General features: G+C 42.9%; 1 protein-coding gene and 1 long non-coding RNA gene across 5 annotated transcripts in view; one reads left to right on the top strand and one right to left on the bottom strand.

Moving 5' to 3' along the window:
• The window catches only part of SIMC1 (SUMO interacting motifs containing 1), an 84,639-nt gene extending 68,018 nt beyond the window's left edge, over positions 1-16,621 (bottom strand). For 2 of the 3 annotated variants that reach the window (XM_086720560.1, XM_086674158.1), the window contains exon 1: positions 16,367-16,621. In XM_086720560.1, the coding sequence (XP_086576686.1) occupies positions 16,367-16,495 (129 nt within the window). In that variant the 5' untranslated portion in view covers positions 16,496-16,621. Of the gene's footprint in view, positions 1-13,139; positions 13,155-16,366 lie in introns of those variants that run through there. The other variant, XM_086674220.1, reaches the window with a different exon arrangement.
• Positions 16,622-16,717: 96 nt separating this feature from the next.
• The window catches only part of LOC147584208 (uncharacterized), a 70,727-nt gene continuing 65,691 nt past the window's right edge, over positions 16,718-21,753 (top strand). For both annotated transcript variants that reach the window (XR_015255966.1, XR_015255960.1), the window contains exons 1-2: positions 16,718-17,044; positions 21,479-21,609. This is a non-coding gene — a long non-coding RNA (uncharacterized LOC147584208). The remainder of the gene's footprint in view (positions 17,045-21,478; positions 21,610-21,753) is intronic.

The following is a 21,753-nucleotide window of genomic DNA, read 5'->3' as shown; positions in this document are numbered from 1 at the left end:
TTCTGCACAGCAAAGGAAACAATCAGCAAAGCTAAAAGGCAACCGACAGAATGGGAGAAGATATTTGCCAGTATCCAAAATCTATACAGAACTTCTCAACCTCAACACCCCAAAAACAAATAATCCAGTGAAGAAATGGGCAAAAGACACGAATAGACACTTCTCCAAATAAGACATCAGATGGCCAACTGACAAATGAAAAAAATGCTCAACATCACTCATTAGGGAAACACAAATCAAAACCACCATGAGATACCACCTCACACCTGTCAGAATGTCTAACATTAACAACTCAGGCAACAGATATTGGTGAGGATGCCGCCACTGCTGGTGGCACTGCTGGTGGGAATGCAAAATGGTGCAGCCACTCTGGAAAACAGTATAGAGGTTCCTCAAAAAACTAAAAATAGAACTACCCTATGACCCAGCAAATGCACTACTGGTTATTAATCCACTGGGATACGGTATGCTGTGTCGAAGGGGCACATGCACCCTTAAGTTTATAGCAGCACTATCAACGGCAGCCAAAGTATGGAAAGAGCCCAAATGTCCATCAATGGATGAATGGATAAAGAAGACTGTGTGTGTGTGTGTGTGTGTGTGTGTGTGTGTCTACACACACACATAACATACAATGGAGTATTACTCAGCAATCAAAAAGAATGAAATCTTACTATTTGCAACTACGTGCATGGAACTAGAGGGTATTATGCTAAGTGAAATTAGTCAGAGAAAGCCAAATATCACATGACTTCACTCAGATGAGGACTTTAAGAGACAAACAGATGAACATAAGGGAAGGGAAGCAAAAATAATATAAAAACAGGGAGGTAAACAAAAAAATGAGACTCTTAAACATGGAGAACAGCAGTTTGCCAAAGGGGTTGTGGGAGGGGGGATGGGCTAAATGGGTAAGGGGCATTAAGGAATCTACTCCTGAAATCATTGTTGTACTATAAAATAACTAACTTGGATGTAAACTTAAAAAAATAAATTAAATACAAATTAAAAAAATAATATTTTGCAGGGTTAGTTTATTGATAATAAACTCTTAGTTTTTGTTTGTCTGGGAAATTATCTCTCCTTCTATACTGAATGATAGCCTTTCTGGATAGAGAATTCTTGGCTGCACATTTCTCCCATTCAGCACTTTGAATATTATCAAGCCACATGTTTCTGACTTTGAAAGTTTCTGCTGCAAAATCCCCTGCTAGCCTTATGGGTTTTCCCTTCTTAGTTACTGTCATCTTTGGTATTGCTTTAAAATTTGTTTCTTGGGGCGCCTGGGTGGCGCAGTCGGTTAAGCGTCCGACTTCAGCCAGGTCACGATCTCGCGGTCCGTGAGTTCGAGCCCCGCGTCAGGCTCTGGGCTGATGGCTCAGAGCCTGGAGCCTGTTTCCGATTCTGTGTCTCCCTCTCTCTCTGCCCCTCCCCCGTTCATGCTCTGTCTCTCTCTGTCCCAAAAATAAATAAACGTTGAAAAAAAAATTTTTTTTTAATTTGTTTCTTTATCACTATATTTTGCCAATTTAATTGCAATATGTCTTCGTGTGGATTTGTTTTGGCTGATTCTGATGGAAGTTCTCTGTGCCTCCCGGATGTGGTTATCTATTTCCCTTCTCAGATTAGGGAAGTTTTCAGCTATTTCTTCAAATAAATTTTTTGTTTCTCTCTCTTCTTCTGGGACTGCTATGATACGAATATTATTATGCTTGATGAAGTCATCGAGTTCCCTAAGTCTATTCTCATTTTGCATAATTCTTTTTTCTCTCTTTTGTTCAGACCGATTATTTTTCATTACTCTGCTTTTTAGGTCAATAATTCATCCTCTGTTTATTCCAGCCTGTTGGAAGAATCCTTTCTTCAAATGTGTTTCTCATTTATTGAGTCCTTTATCTCTGCTATGCTATTCCTTATCTGTTTCAAGAGCCTTACATCTCCCTCTCTTTTCTCAAGTCCACTGAGTATCCTTATGGTCACTACTTTAAATTCTCTACCAGGCATGTTACTTATATCTGTTTCGCTTAGATCTCTGCCCATGGCCTTGTCCTGTTCTTTTATTTGGGATAAATTTTTGTTGTCTCATTTTGTCTCTGTGCCTGTTTCTGTGTGTTAGGTAAGTCAGCTATGTCTCTTGCTCTTGAAAGTAACCGCCTTACGTAGAAGATGTCCTCTAGTGCTCTGCTGTTTAGTGTCTCTTGTTCCCCAGGGCCTGCTGCTTCTGAGAGGGTCTCCAATGTGTACTGCATGTGCTCTGTCTTGTCCTGGCCACTTTATCCTTCAGGCTAGTCATTTGCAAAGACTCTCTTTGCCTTTTGTGGGTAGTGTTTGGTCCCTGGCCTGAATGTGGTGCGTTTTAACTAGGTGTGTTCTGGTCTGTTTGTGAAATGAGACTGTTGCCACCGTAACCAGAACTGAGGCTCTGCAAAACTCCCAAGTCAGGAGACATGGTGTGAACAGGGTTTGGGACAGTTTTCTGTGGAAAGGGGCCCACCATGCAGGGTATGAGGCAAGTGTGACTAGGAGGCGCAGTTCTAAAGAGTATGGGGAGTGGGGCTTGGTGTAAGCAAGTTAGGTAGCATATTTGATGGATGTTCTGGATCCCACATGTAGCTCTGTGTTTATGTGAGGGGCAGGGGATGGAAATGGCACCAGCCAGTTCCTTTGTTTCTGGAGAGTATCTCCACTGACACTCTCTGGGATATGCTCTGAGATGAGCGAATAACCTCCACACTGTGTGACCCAGACACTCTTGGGATCACTGTTTCCATACTGTATATCTGTGTGTTGTTTGCCTGCCTTCTAACAGCAGAGCAATGCCTTCTGGGTTCTATCCCAGCCAAGCCCACTGACCTTTGAAACACCAGGCTTTAAGCCCCACTGGTTGCAGGAACTTATGAAATTGGCCTCTTTTACTTTCCAATCTAATTGCTGGCTACGGGGATTTGTTTTCCCTGTGTGCTCCTCTGTGTGCTAGTCTGTCTCTCACCCTTCTCCGTGACCATGGCTCCCTCCTCAAGATAGAAGCCACTATCTGTTTCTGTCCCAAACCACATCTTTGCACCTCCTATTTTCTTCATTGTGGCCTTTTTTCTACCTTTAGTTGTGAGTTTGTTATGCCAGTCTCCAGGTCAATTTCTGAGGTATTTAAGATGATTTGATAGTTATCTAGTTGTATTCGTGGGATGAAGTGAGCCTAAAGTCCTCCTACTCTGCTGCCATGTTTCCCACCCCACATTGATTTTTGAATGAACAGCCTTGCATACTTAGGATATATTCCTCTTGATCATGGTGTATAATTCTTTTTAGACACTATTGGCTTCAGCTTGCTAATACTTTGAGTTTTTCTGCATATGTTCAGTGAGAGATATTAATGTTTTTCTTTTCTTATAATGTCTTTGTCTGGTTTTAGGGTGTTAGGGTAATGCTGGCCTTATAGAGTTAGGCTGTGTCTTCTCTGCTTCCATATCTTCTATAGAGAATTGGTATAATTTTTTCCTTAAACGTTTAGTAGAATATGCCAGTGAACCCAACTGGGCTTGGTACTTTCTGGTTTAGAAGGTTATTAATCATTGATTCAATTTCCTTATTAGATATAGGTCTATCCAGACTGTTCATGTAACTTCTGTAACAAAAAATTTAAAGTTTAAAAAATGTTTGTTCTCCCCCAAATTAACCTATAAATTCAATAAATACCAAGCAAAATTCCAACGGTATTTTTAAAAGAAATGGAGATGATTCGAAAGTTCATCTGAATCAGAAAAGGCTGAAGAATAACATAAAAAAACAGAAACAAAAATGAAAAACTATAAAGGAAAGCAAAAGATAAGTGAAGAGGTGAAAAGGGTTCCTGGATCCAATTCCAGTGTGTTCTGTGGAGACTTCCCCACACCAACAAGCAATTCTCTCATGTCTGAGAAGTCAACTCAACTCTGACATGATCTACCTGGAATAGAATCATATTCCATAGGTAACAGGCTCAGTTAGACAAACTTCCAAACCCTCTCCAGGTGTGCCACTCTCCTAGCACTTTTTTAAAAGTTTATTTATTTTGAGAGAGAGAGACAGAGAGACAGAGAGAGCGAGCCAGCACAGAGACTGCTGTGGGGCTTAAACTCACAACTGTGAGATCATGACCCAAGCTGAAATCAAGAGTCAGATGCCAACTGACTGAGCCACCCAGGCGCCGTTCTCCTAGCACCTCTATGTGTTCACCAACCCAGAAGCTCTCCAGACGTCCTTTGGGTTTTTATAAAGGCTTCATTATATAGTCAGAATTGATTGAATCATTGGTCACTGGTGATTGAAGTCAATCTCTAGGCCCTCTCCACTCTCTGGAGGTCTGGGGATGGGACTGAAAATTCCAATCCTCTAATCATCTGGCTTCACTGGTAACCAGCTCCCTTATTTAGGTGTTTTCCAAAAGTCACCTCACTACCATAACAAAGAACACCTTTAACTTCTCATCACTTAAGGAGTTCCAAGGGTTTTGAGAGCTGTGAGCAAAGAACCATGGATAAAGACTACATATATGTGAGAAATATAAATTTTGTCATCTGAATGATCAAAAAATATGTATATGTATTTAAAAATTTTTTTAATTTAAATTTTTAAAAATTTAAATCCAAGTTAGTTAACATATAGTGTAGGGTGCCTGGGTGGCTCAGTCTGGTAAGCATCTGACTTCAGCTTAGGTCACGATCTCAGTTTGTGTGTTTGAGACCCATGTTGGGCTCTGTGCCGACAGCTCAGAGCCTGGAGCCTCCTTCAGATTCTGTGTCTCCCTCTCTATCTGCCCCTCCCAGTTCATGCTCTCTCTCTTTCAAAAATAAACATTTAAAAAATTATTTAAAAAACCATATAGTGTAGTAATGGTTTCAGAAGTAGAATATATATGTAATTCTTATAAATCACAATATAACAGGAGGCTTTGCCCTACTAAATAGCAAGGTAAACTGTAGAGGTGCAGTAATTAAAATATGCAGAAAATAGGTCCAAATTATCTAGACAATTTATGACACAGGTAGTTTTTCATATATGTGGGTAGATCATTTGATAGTATTAAATAAGCTAACATTTGAGAAGAGTTTTCCCTTTCAGCAAATCTAGACAATTGAAACATTAGACTATTAGATTCGGCACAAATCTAAGAAGCTTATAATAACCAGGTTGGCCAGAGTATAAGAAAACAGGTATTCTCATACAGAGTCTGTATTAAGAATATATGTTATAACCTTTTGGAAGTATAATTTGGTGGCTATGTGTCAACGACCTCAGCTGTAAGCAAAAAACAAACAAAACACCCCAAAGCTTCCCCTAATTTAACCACAAAAGGAGCTTATAGAGGATAATGGGTAGTTTCTAGAATGTAGACAAGAGCCTGAAAACCAAGCTTGGAATCTACACAACCAAAATCTGGTGCTCCAAACCATGTGGTACAACTGAGTACCCCATTATCACGGGCACTGGACACAAACACCCCAGCTTGTATGGCCAGCAGCACCATGCTATATACCCTGCCACCTGCACCTTTATAATTGCTACATGTCATTGCTGATGCCATCTCACCAAAATGGAGTACAAGGACCCTGCTGCTTCTCAGCATTTCCAATTCAAAGCCTGGAGTAAGTACATCTGACTAGTGTATCTAGGTTCTATGTCCAAGCCCTATGTGCAAAGTCGTCTGGGAATGTGATGTGAGTATCTGGAGTTTCGGCTTCTTTAGTTAGAAACAGATTATATCTCCAAAGGTGGGAGTTCTGTAAACACAGTTCTGGGATTCAGATACTAGGATCCCACAAAGAATGACATATTGTTCTCGACCATGGTATATATTAAAATTATAAATACATACTACTCTTTAACTCCAAAATCCCACTGTAAGGAATTTGTCCTACAAATGTATTCTCATGACCATGAAAGAGAGTTCATCACATCTTCTGTGATAGCAAAATTAAAATCAGTAAGGGCTGGTCCAATAAATTATGGTCTTTTGCAAAATATTAGAATAACATGCAGCCGATAAATACTTACTAAATGAATACTATGTACCAGGAATCATCATGTTATGCACTAGGAATACCACTGTAAGCAAAATGGGCAACAGTTTTGATGAGGTACTAATATTTTTTTTAAATGCCTAAAATAGGGGCGCCTGGGTGGCGCAGTCGGTTAAGCGTCTGACTTCAGCCAGGTCACGATCTCGCGGTCTGTGAGTTCGAGCCCCGCGTCAGGCTCTGGGCTGATGGCTCAGAGCCTGGAGCCTGTTTCCGATTCTGTGTCTTCCTCTTTCTCTGCCCCTCCCCCGCTCATGCTCTGTCTCTCTCTGTCCCAAAAATAAATAAACGTTGAAAAAAAAATTTTTTTTAAATGCCTAAAATATATTTAGTGGTTTAAAAGATTAGTATGACTCCATTGGGAAAAAAGACACTTATGCATTTTTGTGTGCACACAGAGAAAACTTCGGGAACAATACACAAAAACTTACTTATCTCAGAGTGGCAATGGACAGGGGTGGGTTTTTTCCTGAGGCCCTGAATTTTTTACCTCTATTTAAAATTTTAAAATACTTTTTATAATTTAAAATGGGGAAATTTTATTTTTCAGGTGGTATGATTACCTTAAAAAAACAGAAAACAAAGAGAACCCACTGGAGAGTCTAGGGTTTCCTTCTGGAGTAAGGAAAATGTTCTAAAATTAGATAGTGGTGAAGGTCAAACAATTCAGGGAATTTTATGGGTGGGAATCTTCACGTAAGGTATGGAATTATATCTTAATAAAGCTGTTAATGGGGGATGGGGTAAGTGATCTGCAGGCTTACATGAGAGCTGACCTTGATTTAAGATTCAAATTAGTGTGACATCTGATGTTTAAATTCAAAATGTAGGTGAATTCTGCCTTTTATTCTAAGACATAGCCACATTTTTTAGTTTTAAAAGTCTTAGTAGCCTGGGGCGCCTGGGTGGCGCAGTCGGTTAAGCGTCCGACTTCAGCCAGGTCACGATCTCGCGGTCCGTGAGTTCGAGCCCCGCGTCAGGCTCTGGGCTGATGGCTCAGAGCCTGGAGCCTGTTTCCGATTCTGTGTCTCCCTCTCTCTCTGCCCCTCCCCCGTTCATGCTCTGTCTCTCTCTGTCCCCCAAAAAATAAATAAACGTTGAAAAAAAAAAATTAAAAAAAAAAAAAAAAAAAAAAAGTCTTAGTAGCCTGGAAAAAAAAATTAGCCTGGGATAGCTGCCATATATATCCCTTGGCTCTCCCATCACATAAAATTATTTTGACGTAACTGCAACAAAACTTAGCAGGAGAAAAGGATTCCTTAGAAAATCAGTAAAAGGAATTGTTTCTCCTAGAATAAATAGTTACTGAGCATCTACTACACTCAAGGCACTAAGCTAGTTGCTGGGGATATGGCTGTGTCCAACAGTGTACTTTTATTTGGAGGAAGGGATTAAGAAAGAGAAGACGATTTTTAAAAATATTTTTAAAGTACATGATAGGGGTTTAAAAAATAATTTTGGGGGTTGCCTGCATGGCTCACTTGGTTAAGTGTCTGAGTCATGGTTTTAGCTGGGGTCATGATCTCGCAGTTCATGGGTTTGAGCCCCACGTCGGGCTCTGTGATGACAGTGAGGGGCCTGCCTGGGATTCTCTCTCCCTCTCTCTCTCTCACCCCTTTGCTGCTCACTCTCTCACTCAAAATAAATAAACTTAAAAAAATAATTTTTGGATTAAAAAACTGCAATGGGTCTATTCTTCTAAAACCATACATTAAAAAAATTTTTTTAACGTTTATTTATTTTTGAGAGACAGAGACAGAGAACGAGCAAGGAAGGAACAGAAAGAGAAGGAGACACAGAATCTGAAGCAGGCTCCAGGCTCTGAGCTGTCAGTACAGAGTCCAATGTGGGGCTCAAACCCATGAACTGTGAGATCATGACCTGAGCTGAAGTCAGACGCTTATCCGACTGAACTACCCAGGTGCCCCTAAAACTACATTTAAAAAACAGAATATTTTGCAACTTGCTTTTTTCAACTTATCCATTTATTTCTAGTGCCTCCAGAGGATGTGCCTTCAGAAACCTGGTGAGAGGTTTGCAAGTTCACCCCAGGATTTTCTTTTTTAAAATTTTATTAATTTTATTTATTATTAAAAATTATTTTAATGTTTATTTACTTTTGAGAGAGCATGAACACACAAATGGGGGAGGGGCAAAGAGCGAAAGAGTGGGAGACACAGAATCTGAAGTAGGCTCTAGGCTCTGAGCTGTCAGTGCAGAGCCCAAGGAGGTGCTTGAACTCATGAACGGTGAGATCACCACCTGGGCCGAAGTGGGATGCTTAACTAAGACACCCAGATGCCCTCACCCCAGGATTTTCAAGATTGAGACTAATGGTGGTAAACCTGTTCTACCAGTTAGCACCTGGCTGACCCTACCTCAGATTCTTCATCTATAAAATAGGGATAATAACAGTACCAAATTTACGGGGCTGCAGTGAAGATTACATGAGCTAATCCATGCAACGTACTTAATTAACAGGGTGCCTAGCATAAAGGCAAGCTATTCATACTATGTGAGGCTCACCATTATTGGCATGCTCAACCCTGTGGGGCAACCAGTTACTCAGAATCAAAACACTAGCTCCAGGACAAGAAACGCACAGGATTCAAAGCAAGTTTTATTGATTGCCAAAAAGGAAACCCCATAAAATGAAAGGTAAGCCATGTTTCTAATTAGGAAGACAGTATTATAAAGATGTTATTTCTCTTTCAATTAAGTTATAAATCCAACACAGTAGTTTTGAACCAGTGGCAATTTTGCCCTCCAGGAGACACTCGGGAGTGTCTAGAGACACTTTCGGTTGTAACAAGTTGGGGGAAAGGTGAGGTGCTGCTACTGGCTGGCAACTAGTGGGCAGAGACCAAAGATGCTGCTAAACATTCCACAGTGCACAGAACAGCCTCCCACAACAAAGAATTATCTGACCCAAAGGAACCCTAATCAAATGCAATCCTGGACAAAATGATTCTAAAATTCTTTTGGAGGCCTACATGGGCACAATAACCAAGAAATTTCGGGAGAAAAATAAGGAAAGATAATTGCTCTATTAGATACCAAAAAATATGATCAAACCACAAAAATAAAACAGTAAAGTTCTGTCATTGAAAATAGACCAATCAATGAAACACAAAAGAAAACCTAGAAACAGACACAAGTGTATAAAATAATTCGGTGTTAAAAATATGTCTCAAATATGTGGAAAAAAGATAATTATTTGAGAAATGATTCCCAGACAATTAACACCATATATTATAAACTCTCATATCTAGAGTGTTCCCCTCCTATATCTGCAATCAGGGTGCATCTAATAGTTGGTCTCACATTTCATGTGGTAGTTTCTTTTTTTCCTGAAAAGCTGTTCTTAAGTTGACAGCAAGTCTTACATAGGGCAATACGGTATATGGAAAATGGCAGGTACATTTCATGCCATATAAAACATTTTAGGTGAATTAAAGATCTAAATGTAAGAATGAGATGGTAAAAGAATAATAATAAGGAAATAAAAGGAAAGTAATCTCAGGACAGGAAAGATCTCTCTAAACATAAAACAAACAAAAAAAAACCATAAAGATAAAAGATGCACAGATACATACATAAAAGTGTAAAACTTCATTAAGTAAAACACCACAAAGTACAGATTTCTAAATTTAGTATCATCCCCATTTTAAAAGTAGAAATTATTTGGAGGTTGACAAAATGATTTTAAAGTGATCTGACAGAATAAACATGCAAAACTAGTCAAAAAAAATTCTAAAAAGAGCAATGAAGAGTTTCCTTTGCTTATTGTTAAAATTTTTAATGCTTATTTATTTTAGAGAGACAGAGACAGAGTGTGCACAGGGAAGGGACACAGAATCTGAAGCAGGCTCCAGGCCCTGAGCTGTCAGTACAAAGCCTGATGTGGGGCTTGGGGCGCCTGGGTGGCTCGGTCAGTTAAGCATCCGACTTCGGCTCAGGTCATGATCTCACGGTCTGTGAGTTCGAGCCCCGCATCGGGGTCTCTGCTGACCGCTCAGAGCCTGGAGCCTGTTTCGGATTCTGTGTCTCCCTCTCTCTCTGCCCCTCCCCTGTTCATGCTCTGCCTCTCTCTGTCTCAAAAATAAATAAACGTTAAAAAAAATTAAAAAAAAAAAACAAAGCCTGATGTGGGGCTCGAACACAGGGGCTCAAATTCAGGAGCCGTGAGAACACGACCTGCGCTGAAGTCCAACGCTTAACCGACTGAGCCACCCAGGTGCCCCTCCTCTGCTTATTATTAAAATAGCATGTACCAAGGCGAGAAAAGAAAGTCCACAAATAGACACAAAAATATATAAAAGTTTACCATTTGATAAAGGTAATATTTCAAACCACAGGGTAGAAAGGATAGATAATTCAATAAATGTTAGGACAACTAGCTAACCATCCTGAAAGAAAAAGATGACTATTTTATCCCTTTTTTGAAATTAATTCCAGGTGGATTAATAAATTAAATGTAAAAAATATTTTTATAATCTTAAGAGGAAAGGCTTCCTAAGGAAAAGAGTGATAGAACTGGCTACACAAGAATTTAAAACTTTTGTAAAGAACCAAAAGAAATAAAAAATTGTGGGGGGGGGGGGGGGAAGTAATGTGTATAACACAGGGGGCTGTATTAGTTTCCTAGCACAAATTACTGCAAAATAGCTTAAAACAACAGGCATCTATCATCTCACAGTTCTGGAGCCTTAAAAGTCAAAACCAATCTGCAGTGCCACGCTCTCTCGAAGCCTGTAGAAGAGAATCTGTTCCATGCCTTTCTCTTAGTTTCTGGTGTCACCAGCAATCCTTGGTATTCCTTGATTTGCAGCTTCAACTCCCATCTTTGTTTCTATTGTCACATGGTGTTCTTCCTCTATCCTCATGTCTTCTTATAAGGACACCAGTCATATTAGATTAGTAAGGGCCCACCCTACTCTGTATGGCCTCATCTTCAATTACTACATCTGCAATGGCCCTATTTCCCAATAAGGTCACATTTTGTAGTGGTGGTTAGGCCTTTGACATATCTTTTTGAAGGACCCAATTCAACCCATAACAAGTCTTTAGTATGTAAGGAAAATTTACAAATAACACCCCAATAGGAGAAGAACAGGTAATCTTCATGCACACAATCTCTCTCTATATATATACCCAATACACCACCAATAAACATGTTCAAAGTGTCCAGCTCTACTACATGCTGAGCACACTCTCTGATCTCCAACCTCACTAGCTGCTCCTCCTCCCCTTACCTTCATCTGAGGTAGACGCTGTGTGTGCCCTAGGGCTACGTCCAGGATGCTCTTCTTGTTGAGTCTTAGCCTAGATGATCTCATCCAGGTCAAGGACTTTACTACGACCTATGTGTCAATGACATCAAATTTGTGTCCCTAGTCAGACCTTCTCCCCTGGCCTCCAAACTCAGTACAAACAACATACCTTGTATCTCCAGCTGGCTATTCTATAAGCATCTTTTAACGCCTTCAAAACAGAACTCTTGAATCTTTCCTCCAATCCTGTTCTTCAAGTCTCCATTTCAATGAATGATACCAACATACATCTAGTTGCTCAGGCCAAAACCAGAGCTTCATTCTTGATTCCTCCTTTTCTTTTCATTGTCCACATCCAAGTTACCAAGACTCGTTGATTCTACTTCCTATCTTCCAATGTCCCAAATCCTTCCAGTATCCCAGGCTATTCCAAGCTACAATTATTTTTGGTTTAGACTACTGCAGCAACCTCTTAAACTGGTCTCCCTGATTCCGCTATGGTCTCCTTTCAGGAAGGTGACTATACTCCTGGTTTGTTTGGGACAGTTCTAGTTTTCACCTGTTGTTTGACATCCCCTCCAGTTAGCACCCCCTTTCATTTGCAAAAGGATTCCCACTTGGATGATAAATTACACGGTCACCTTACTGTACAGTATTATCTTCTCACAGTAGCTAAAACTACTTTTTAAATCTTTTCTTTTTTTTTTTAATGTTTATTTATTTTTGAAAGAGTAGACAGAGCATGAGTGGGGGAAAAGCAGAGAGAGAGGGTGAAACACAGAATCTGAAGCACGCTCCAGGCTCTGAGCTGTCAGCACAGAGCCTGACACGGGGCTTGAACCCACGAACCGTGAGATCGTGACCTGAGCCAAAGTTGGACACTTAACTGACTGAGCCACCAAGGCACCCCTAAAACCATCTTTTAAAAATGCAAATGAGATCATGTCATTCCCCTGCCTAAAACCCTTCAAAGATTTCTTATTACATAAGGATAAAATTGGAACTCCTTATTGTGGTCTACAAGACCCTATATGACCTAGCCCACTACTTCTCATCTCTTCAGACTGCGTCTTCCATTCATTACCTTCCAGCCCCACTGGCCTTTCAATTCCTCCAATTAGTCATACCATTTCCACTTCCAAGTCTTTGTTTTTGCCACACCCATTGCTGCTACCTTAGATCTTCTCATAACAAATCTATTCTGTCATTTTTTTCTCAGATCAAATATTAACTCTTCAGAGAGACCTTCTTTGAAAATACAATTTAATGTTCCCAACACCACCTGTTACTATTACATTGTTCACTTATTTTCTGGTTGTTTATTGCTTATATTTCCCCAACAGAATATCAGCTCATTGTTAACTTGTTTACTTCTGGTCCCCAGGGTCAGAGCATGTGCTCAATAAGTATTTATTGAAAGAATGAATCACAACCAAAGAAAAAAATTAAAACCATGACAGCTCATAGAATTTGGCTACCAAATCAACAAATATTTAAATGAACAAAAATGCCTATTTTTATTTCTAACACTCTGTATCATCTGACATTACATTTATGTGACTGTTTATTGTTTGTTTCCCCTTGACTAAAATAGAACCTCCACAAGGGCAGGGACTTGTTCACAGCTGTATTGTTAGCACCTACAAGTGCCTTGCATATAGTAAGTGTTCAGTAAATGTTTACCAAATAAATTGACAATATCTAGGAGTGACTGGGTAGTGGAGAAAAGGGTATGGTGAGAATATAATTGGTGCACAATTTCTGTAGGAAATCTGGCAATATATATCAAAAGCTCTCAAAGGGGGCATACCTTTTGACTTCATACTCTCACTTCTAAGAGGAACTCATCCTAAAGAAGCAAATAAACAAGGGTACAAAGATTATTTGTGAGGGACTTTACACTGGGTTGTTTATGACAGAGAAAATTTGTAAATGTCAGCATGATATCCATTAATAGGAGATCATAAATAGAATTACAAATCTATACAATGAAACACATTAAAAATATTGGAGAGACATGTATTTATTGGTGCAAGAGACAAAAAGTGTATTAAGAGAAAAGGTGGGGCACCTGGGTGGCTCAGGCAATTAAGCATCTGACTCTTGATTTTGGCTCAGGTTTTATCTCATGGTTCGTGAACTCAAGCCTTGTGTTGCTTGGGATTCTCTCTCTTAAATAATAAATAAACATTAAAAAAGAGAGAGAAAAAGGCAAGCTAAAAAAACCCCCACATGTATAGTGGAATTTCATTTTTGCAAAAACATACATGGGGAAGACACGAGGGTCTGTATGAATGCACACTGGCATTTACAGATAAAGTTTAGATGGACATACTTCAAAATATCAACACTGGTTATCTCTGGATGGTGAGATTAAGGACAGTTTTAATTTTCTTCTACATACATTTCTAAAGTTTTTGTAATTAGGTCAACATTCTGCTTTTGTAAGTGGCAAACAAAAAGTAGTATTATGGAAAACACAGACCCGCTTCATAAACTTAGTGAAGACTAAAGCCCAGGTTAAGAACCAGGAGTTCAGAAATGTCAACTTCAGTATTGGAAATAGTTTTCTGATTTCCTGAATTCAAGCAAGTTGTTTCCCCTCAGTCAATATTTGTAAAAAAAAAAAAGAAAGAAAGAAAGAAAGAAAAAATAAATAAAACTTGTTTCTTTTATTTCATCGCCTGCCACGCTTGAGAAGGTCAGGCCTGGTTGAGAAAAAATACAAAGTGTAGCAAAAGCGATCATCTATGCTAGGCATTTTCCTTGTGTTGCCTTATTAAAACCCCCCTTATGATCCTGTCAGGTAGGTATCAATGTTCTCAAGCGCAAAAGCTGAGAGAGGTGACAGAATTTGCCAAAACTCTCAGTGCTGCTATACGGGGTGGGGGTTCCTGATTTGAAGAGAGGTCTCTCTGACCTCAGGGCCTTCAGGCGAAAGCTAGACAAAAGCGTTTTAGGCTTTAACCTTGCAAGTCTCTTAACGCATCTGATCTCTGACATGGTTATCCTACTGCCCTATTTAATTTGCAACAACCATAAAAAGAGACCAAGCCTGGAGTTTTAAAGGAAACTGGAGTAAATATATGGAGAGGCAAGATTTACATTGGGTACTATTCTCTGGAATGTGCCCTTCATTTCTCTTCAACTCAGAAGGCTCAGAATGAAAAGGCTTGGTTGGGCGGTCACGGGGGAGGGGAGCAGTTTGAGAGAGCACCCACGTTTGTGTGTGAAGGGCCACAAGAGACACCACAGACGAAGGATGACATCTGAGCACTTAAAGAGAGGAGCTGGACGAAGATGAGGGAAGATGGACGACACCTGGAAGGAAAGGGGGCTTGAGACCAGGGGCAACGGGAACGAGGAAGAACTGGAAGGAAAGGCAGCTGTGAGTTATCCTGAGGCCACTTCTTCCTTCCACCTTTTTTCTCCCTCTCGTCTTTTCCTTGCTTATCTCGGTCACGATTAGGCCTTCAGCACTCTTTTCTATTTGGGTGATTACCAAACCTCTCCAGTCCTGACTTTTCTCCAGAGTTCAACTCCTCCTGAGGTCCCAACTGAAGGCGGCATCCCTTCCACCTCAAGCCTGCTCCTACTCATGTACTCACTTATCAAACATCCATTAGAACTGCTCTTTCTCCTCTGTTCCTTCAGCCATTCTTTCACCCAACAAACATTTATTGTGGGTCTACGTCCTTCACACCGCCACGGCACTGGGGCTACCCCATGCACTTACCACGTTGGGTCACTTCTCCTCTGAAATCTTGTCTGTCCATCCCCTCTAAGTTCTTTACTGAGAATCCTGCATGCTTGAACCTGGGCCACACGGGACTAGACGTTAACTGGTCTGGCATGCCATTCATTTTGTAGCGACCACTTCGCATTTAGCACTATACCTGGGGCACAGAAGGGGCTGGCAGTGGAGGCGTAGGGACTACAAACTGGCTGGGACCGGAGGAGCAGAAGCTAGGAGATTTGCCTCGAAGGAGTATTTGCATATGAAGAAAGGTGTCTTCCTTAACCTGTAGGTTACAGACCTATACCAGCCAGAGAATTCTTTTATTTCTGGGGTGTGTCCGTGGGAAGCTGGGAAGACGGCTGGAAGTCTGATGTTGAGAGTCTTCTGATAGAAAGCCTGTCCACCTCCCACTCCTGGAGTACTCAACAGTCACTTGTTGAATACATCACCTTCTGTGAGAGAGGTCACGGACATTGTGTTCTCCACTGTATCCCCAGCGCCTAGCACATCTAGCCCACATTAGGGGTTCCGTAAATACCTGTGGAGGATTCTAGAAAGGCAGGGACCATAGATATCTCATTCACCACCTCAGGACGAAGGACAAAGACTAAAGACTAAGGAGCCTGAAGGAAAAAGGGAGCAAGACGTTTCCCTCCCTATTCCTTTAGAGCTGGGTAAATGTTTGCTAAGCGAAATAAATCGCCCTCCTGCACTACTCCAAAATCGGGCCCCTCGCTCGGCTGCCAGGCCCTGGAGCGCGGCCACCATCTGGCTCAAGCTCAGGCCCGCGCTTCCCTCCCTCCCAGCCCGGGCTCCTGTTACCTCCCTGCACACATCTGTACCCACCACAGGCCAAACAATTACACGCTCCCGCGTCCCTGCCTCGAGATCCCCCAGGACCACGTCCCCCCAGCTCCCCGCCCCCACCCGGGCTCCAGGGAAGCCGGCGGCCGGGCCTCACACCGCCGCTTGCAGCCGGCTCCCGCACCCCCCGCCACAGGCGCGCCAGGCCGCCGTCCATGTGCTCGGCCGCCGTTGCCAGTCCCGGCCCGCTGAGGCTGCAGCGCGGAGCCCGGGAGGCCCGGCGGCCGCGGCCCGGGCCCGCCGCGCTCCTCAGGGCGGGAAAGGTCGGCAAGCGGCGAGGCGGGAAGCGGCTGAAGCTGTGAGGCACCAGGGGGCGGGAGGCGGTGGCGCGGGGGGACCAGCGGGCCGAGCCGGGGGTGCGAGGATGCGCAGCCCGAGCGGGGGCAGCGCTCCGGCCTCGGCGGGGCTGGAAGAGCGGCGGCTTGCTCACTCACCACGGTCCGGCGGGGCAGAGCGCCGGGGGTTCGGGACAGGGCCCGGCGGAGCCTCCGCGCCCTGCCCGAGCGGGCCCCCCCGGAGCTCTCGGAGCCGCTGTCGTCCGAGATCACGATGAAATCCTCCATGGCTGCGGGCCCCGGCCGAGGCGGCGCGCGGGCGGCCGGCGACCCGGACGACGGCGGCGGCGACTTCGGTTCCTGCTGCTGAGGCGGTGGCGGCGGCGACAACCGGAGCCATCACCCTACCGGCCCCGCCCCTTCCCGCCCCAAGCCCCGCCCCCGCCAGCCGGCTCCGCCCCGCCCCTCCGGAGCCAGCCGCCCCCCCCCCCCCCCCCCCCCCACGCTGGCGGTGGCGAGCTGCGGGCGGCGGGCGGGTCGGGCTCTGGCCCCGCGGGCGCTATGCTTGGCGGGGAAACTTATCTTCCCTTCCTGGGGAGGAAAAAAGAGAGAGAGAGAAAATCAAGTCGCAGCCGGCTTGGGCCGGTGTTGCGGGCGGGCGTGCGAGAAGCTGAGGCTGCGAGGGCTTCCCCAGCTGTTTCCAACTGACCCAAGTGTGAAGTGAGGTGTGAACAGGCAGGCCTCTGACTGAGCCCGAGCCCACTGACTGCCCAGGAGAGAGGCCCTTGAGGACCTGGCCTGCAACAGACTGGCTGGAGGGCCCCCCACTGACTGAGGGTAGGTGGCCTGGCCTGTGGCTGAGGGGGCAGAGACCACCCCCGCTCCCTTGTGCACAGGTGCCAGTACGACTGTGAGATAAATGCCTAGAAGTGGAATTACTGGGTCAGAGGGGATGTTTCTGCTGTTTCGATAAATGATGCCAAATTACTCCTAAATTGTACCAACTGGCAGTTTTACCAACAATCTGGGTCACGCAGGCATTTAAACTGTGAGATTCAGAAACTTGGGCAGTTGGTAGCAGGATCAGAAACTTGAAAAAAATGTACAAAGAGAAGCCCTGAGATGGCTCCCGCCAGGAAAAATGAGATGTTATGAATGAGCAAAGTTACAAAGATAAAAAGATATACCCGGTAGAGGGAGAAGTGGTAGGTAGGTGGCCGGTTGTAGGGCAGGAACAAGTCAAGATGGGGAGGATCTGTGTTACCATAAATGTTGGGTATTGACAAAATCCTGTTGCTCATGCTCCCGCAACTTGCTAATATGGGTTGACAGAGCCAATGGGAAAACGTATTTCTCAGAAGAGGGATTGATTTCCAAAGGAATGGTTATCAGATGCTACCTGATAAGCACTGTCTAGAGCAGTGATTCTCAAACTTCAGTGAACATCACAATCACCAAGAAGACGTGTTCAAACACAGATTGTTGGGCCCCACCCCGGAGTTTGTAATTCTGGGGTACGTGGCATGAGGCTCTGAATTTATATTTCTGAAAAGTTCCCAGATATCGTTGATGCTGCTGGTCCGGGCACCATGTGTTGAAAACCACTGGTCTGGTGGGCAGGGAGTCTGCTGCGAATGCATTTCAGAAGTTCTGGTTGGATGGCGAAAATCATCCCACTTGTGAGGGGATTCATTAAGTTGTCTTCACCAAATGCCATTAAACATTCGGTTTATTTGACTCCCTGCTTCTTGAAACACTGTCTTCTCTAAGCTTCTGTGACGCTGCACCTCTCTGACCACTTCTTTTCAGTCTTCCTAGATGACTCCTGCTCCTCTACTCACTCCTTGAATCTTATTTTTAATTTTTTTTTTAACATTTACTTATTATTGACAGAGACAGAACATGAGCATGTGAAGGGCAGAGAGAGGAGGAGACACAGAATCTGAAGCAGGCTCCAGGCTCTGATCTGTTAGCACAGAGCCCAATGTGGGGCTCAAACCCACAAACCGTGAGATCATGACCTGAGCAAAGTCGGACGCTTCACTGACTGAGCCACCCACGCGCCCCATCCTTGAATCTTGATGTTCTTCAGAGTTCTAACAGAGGCCACCTTCACGCACTCTCCCTACACAGTGTCAACATGGCTGTAAGGGTAACTTTGATGTGGACAGCTCCCACAGGCTTATCTCCAGCCTTGCATGTATATTGAATGAATTAAAACCGAACCCCTGTCCCCTCAAAAAAAGCCTGCTTCTTCTTCTCTGTTCCCTATCTTAGTGAGCGGTGGTACTACCAGCCAGCAATTGCTCAAGTGAGAAATCTGAGCATTATGCTTGATTTCTACCTCTTTCTCACCAACAAGTCCTGTCTCTTTTATCTCCTAAATATTTTTCGTGCCCGTTTGCTTCTTTTGGCCTCTTCTGGGATCCTTCTAGGCAAGCTAAGGTCACCTCTGGCCCAGTCTGCTTTAGTAGTCACCTATTTAGTCTTCCTGAATGTATTCTTGCCCTCTTTTCATTCCTTTTTCCACATCCAAAGTGATCTTTTTTTTTATAAATTTTTTTTTTCAACGTTTATTTATTTTTGGGACAGAGAGAGACAGAGCATGAATGGGGGAGGGGCAGAGAGAGAGGGAGACACAGAATCGGAAACAGGCTCCAGGCTCTGAGCCATCAGCCCAGAGCCCGACGCGGGGCTCGAACTCACGGACCGCGAGATCGTGACCTGGCTGAAGTCGGACACTTAACCGACTGCGCCACCCAGGCGCCCCTCAAAGTGATCTTTAAGAGAGTTTGTAATCAAGCCCCCTTTAGTGGCTTCCTAATAACACTGTGTCTTAGTCGCCACCATATTAACAAAATACCATGGCCTGGGTTACTTAAACAATAGAAATTTCTTTTCTTACAGTTCTAGAGGCTGGGAAGTCAAAGATCAAGGTTTCTGGTGAAACCTCTCTGTTTAGGTTGCAGATTTTTTTTTACAGCCTCACATGATCTTTCCGCAGTGGGTGTATGCTGAGGGAGAGGGAGAGAGGGAGGAAAGGAGGGAGGAAGAAAAGAAGGAGCAAAGGAAAGAGGGAAGGAGGGAGACAAGGAGAGGGAGAGGGGAGAGAGAGGAAGGGAGGCAGAGAAGGAAAAGGAGAGAGAGAGAGAAGAGAGAGATTTCTTCCTCCTATAAGGCCACTAATCCCAGCATGAGGGCCCAATCTACATGTCTAATCTAACCTTAATTACCTTTCAAAGGCCCCATATCCAAGTACCATCACATTGGGGGTTAGAGTTTTTTGGGGGGAACACAAATATAGCACTATAAACTTTTAAATGTAAAAAATATATTTTTGTAAATTATATAAATATTATATTTATATATAGTAAACATAGGATTTCACCATAAGTAATTTTTACCCCCCCCCCAAAAAAAAAGGAAGGGAAAAAATTTTGAACTCTATGATATGCATGTTACAGTGTTAAGGGACGAAGTGTACTGATGTCTACAAGTTATTTTGAGATGCATCAAAAATAAAATAGATGAATGTGTAGATGGATAAATATGGATAAAGCAAATATAACAAAATGTTAACATTGTCAAATCTACATGATACTTTAACTTTTATGTAAATTTGAATGTTTTCATATTATATTGAGAAAAAATTTAAAATTAAGAAAGTGAACTATGATTTTATAACGTTTTAAAAAAAGGAGAGTGAAGATTATGATGAACCCTGTGTGCCCATCATCCAGCTTCAAGAATGATCAATCTTGTTCCACTTATATTCTTACCCACTCTGTCACAACACAGTGACCCTTTTGAAACAATAGTGAACAAGGTAGACATGGTCTCTGGTTTATGGTGATTATACTTTGTGGAGAAAGCAGACAATAAGCTAGTAAATAATTATAAATTATGACAAGTATATAACCAGTTTGTGATATACTTGTGAGATGTAACTTGTGAGATATAAATATAAAATAATTCTATTGTTTCTCCAGTAACCATCACCACTGTCTGTAGAAATCCTCTTGTTCTCTAGATAGTGAATTCCCTTAAAAAATAGTCTATTCTGGGGGTGCCTATGTGGCTCGGTCGGTTAAGTGACGCTTGATTTCAATTCAGGTAATGATCTCATGGTTCGTGACATTGAGCCCCGCATCGGGCTCTGCCTGGTTGGGATTCTCTCTCTCCCTCTCTCTCTGCCTCTCCTCTGCACATGCTCTCTCTCTCTGTCTCAGAATAAATAAACATTAAAAGATTTTTTAAAAAAAATATCCTGTTCTGGTCCCATTCCAAGCATTATGACTTAGGCTTGTCCATTTAAAGTCTTTAATCTCATATTTAATTTATAGCTCTTACCATTCTCCGGGTGCAGGTAGACTTGTGGTTACAACAGCTCCTCGTGGAGAGGGTGGTAATGTCCCCTTCTGTACCCTTGACTCTTGTTCCTCCCAAGTAGGAATGAGGAAGAGGGAGAGAGAATATTCTCTGCAAGACTGTCCAGAAAGAATTGTTTGCTCTTTTTCTGCTGGTTGTTGCTGTTTCAATAATAGTTCTCCCAATGTGTGGGGAGTACAGAGGCTAGCTCTCTTACTTGGACAGGGCACATGGTTGCTCCCTGGGGCCTGCTCTGTGTACATCCTAACCTAGGAGAAGTCAGTCTCAACCTCTTTCTCCCAGACATCCCCATCAGTCCCTACCAGGGGCAATCTAACCTGTAAGCCTGTTGGGGGATCCTTGTTGTTCGGGGATCCTTGTCTGGAGGGGCTTCTTGGGGAGTGCCAGCAAGAGCCTTGAGGCTCAGCCACCTTCTGTGCTCTCTAGGAGACTCACACATGGAGATTTTGCATGCTTAAATCAGGAAGGAAAGAAATGCAGGCAGCTCTCATCCTGATGGCCTTTATCTAAGCCCACGTTAGCTCTCTTCTCCCTTCCTTCGCACCCAAGGACATCAGGGGCTTGTTCAAGTCATGGTTCAGTAACTTTCAGACAAGTTCTCAGCTTGGGGAATGGGAAGAAGAATAGTTTGCTGCACTTTCAACTTGTGGTAAGGGAATGGGGAGAACAAGTTGAATGACCCCATCTTCTTTAGCTAGGGAGAATTAATGGATGGTTGCTAACTACAATATTCATCTGGATATATGAACTAATTGGAGAAAAATTTAAATTCTACTTTTGTTGCAGAATTTATAATAAAGTGGTTAATATTAGTAACTAACTTTTAAGCATAGTGATATGACTTTAAGGGTACAACGGTGTTCTGATTGTCTTTCTCATCAGCCATCCTGCCTGAAAGTCAGGAAACACAGGGGCCCTGGTTGTGTAATAAGAGTACACTTGAAAAATGCCTTGTCCTTATCTGAAAACCCAGATGGAAGAATACCAGCCCTGAAGTTGCTTTTCTTAAAACTGTAAGTAGTGTCACTTATGTTTTCTTGGTCATCCTGGATCTGTCTTGAAATACTCTGTTTACCCAAGGCTTCTAAAATCATAGTTTTTTTCACAAGCTAGTATCTTTGTGTGTTTTTCTTTTCTTTTTTTTCTGGGAGATTTGT

This window comes from Puma concolor, chromosome A1 (genome assembly GCF_028749965.1).
Source record: "Puma concolor isolate L17-30 chromosome A1, mPumCon1.1.hap2, whole genome shotgun sequence".
Classification (NCBI taxonomy): Eukaryota; Metazoa; Chordata; class Mammalia; order Carnivora; family Felidae; genus Puma; species Puma concolor.
Note: the sequence above shows the minus strand (reverse complement) of the source record. Positions and strands in the feature narration are given on the sequence as shown.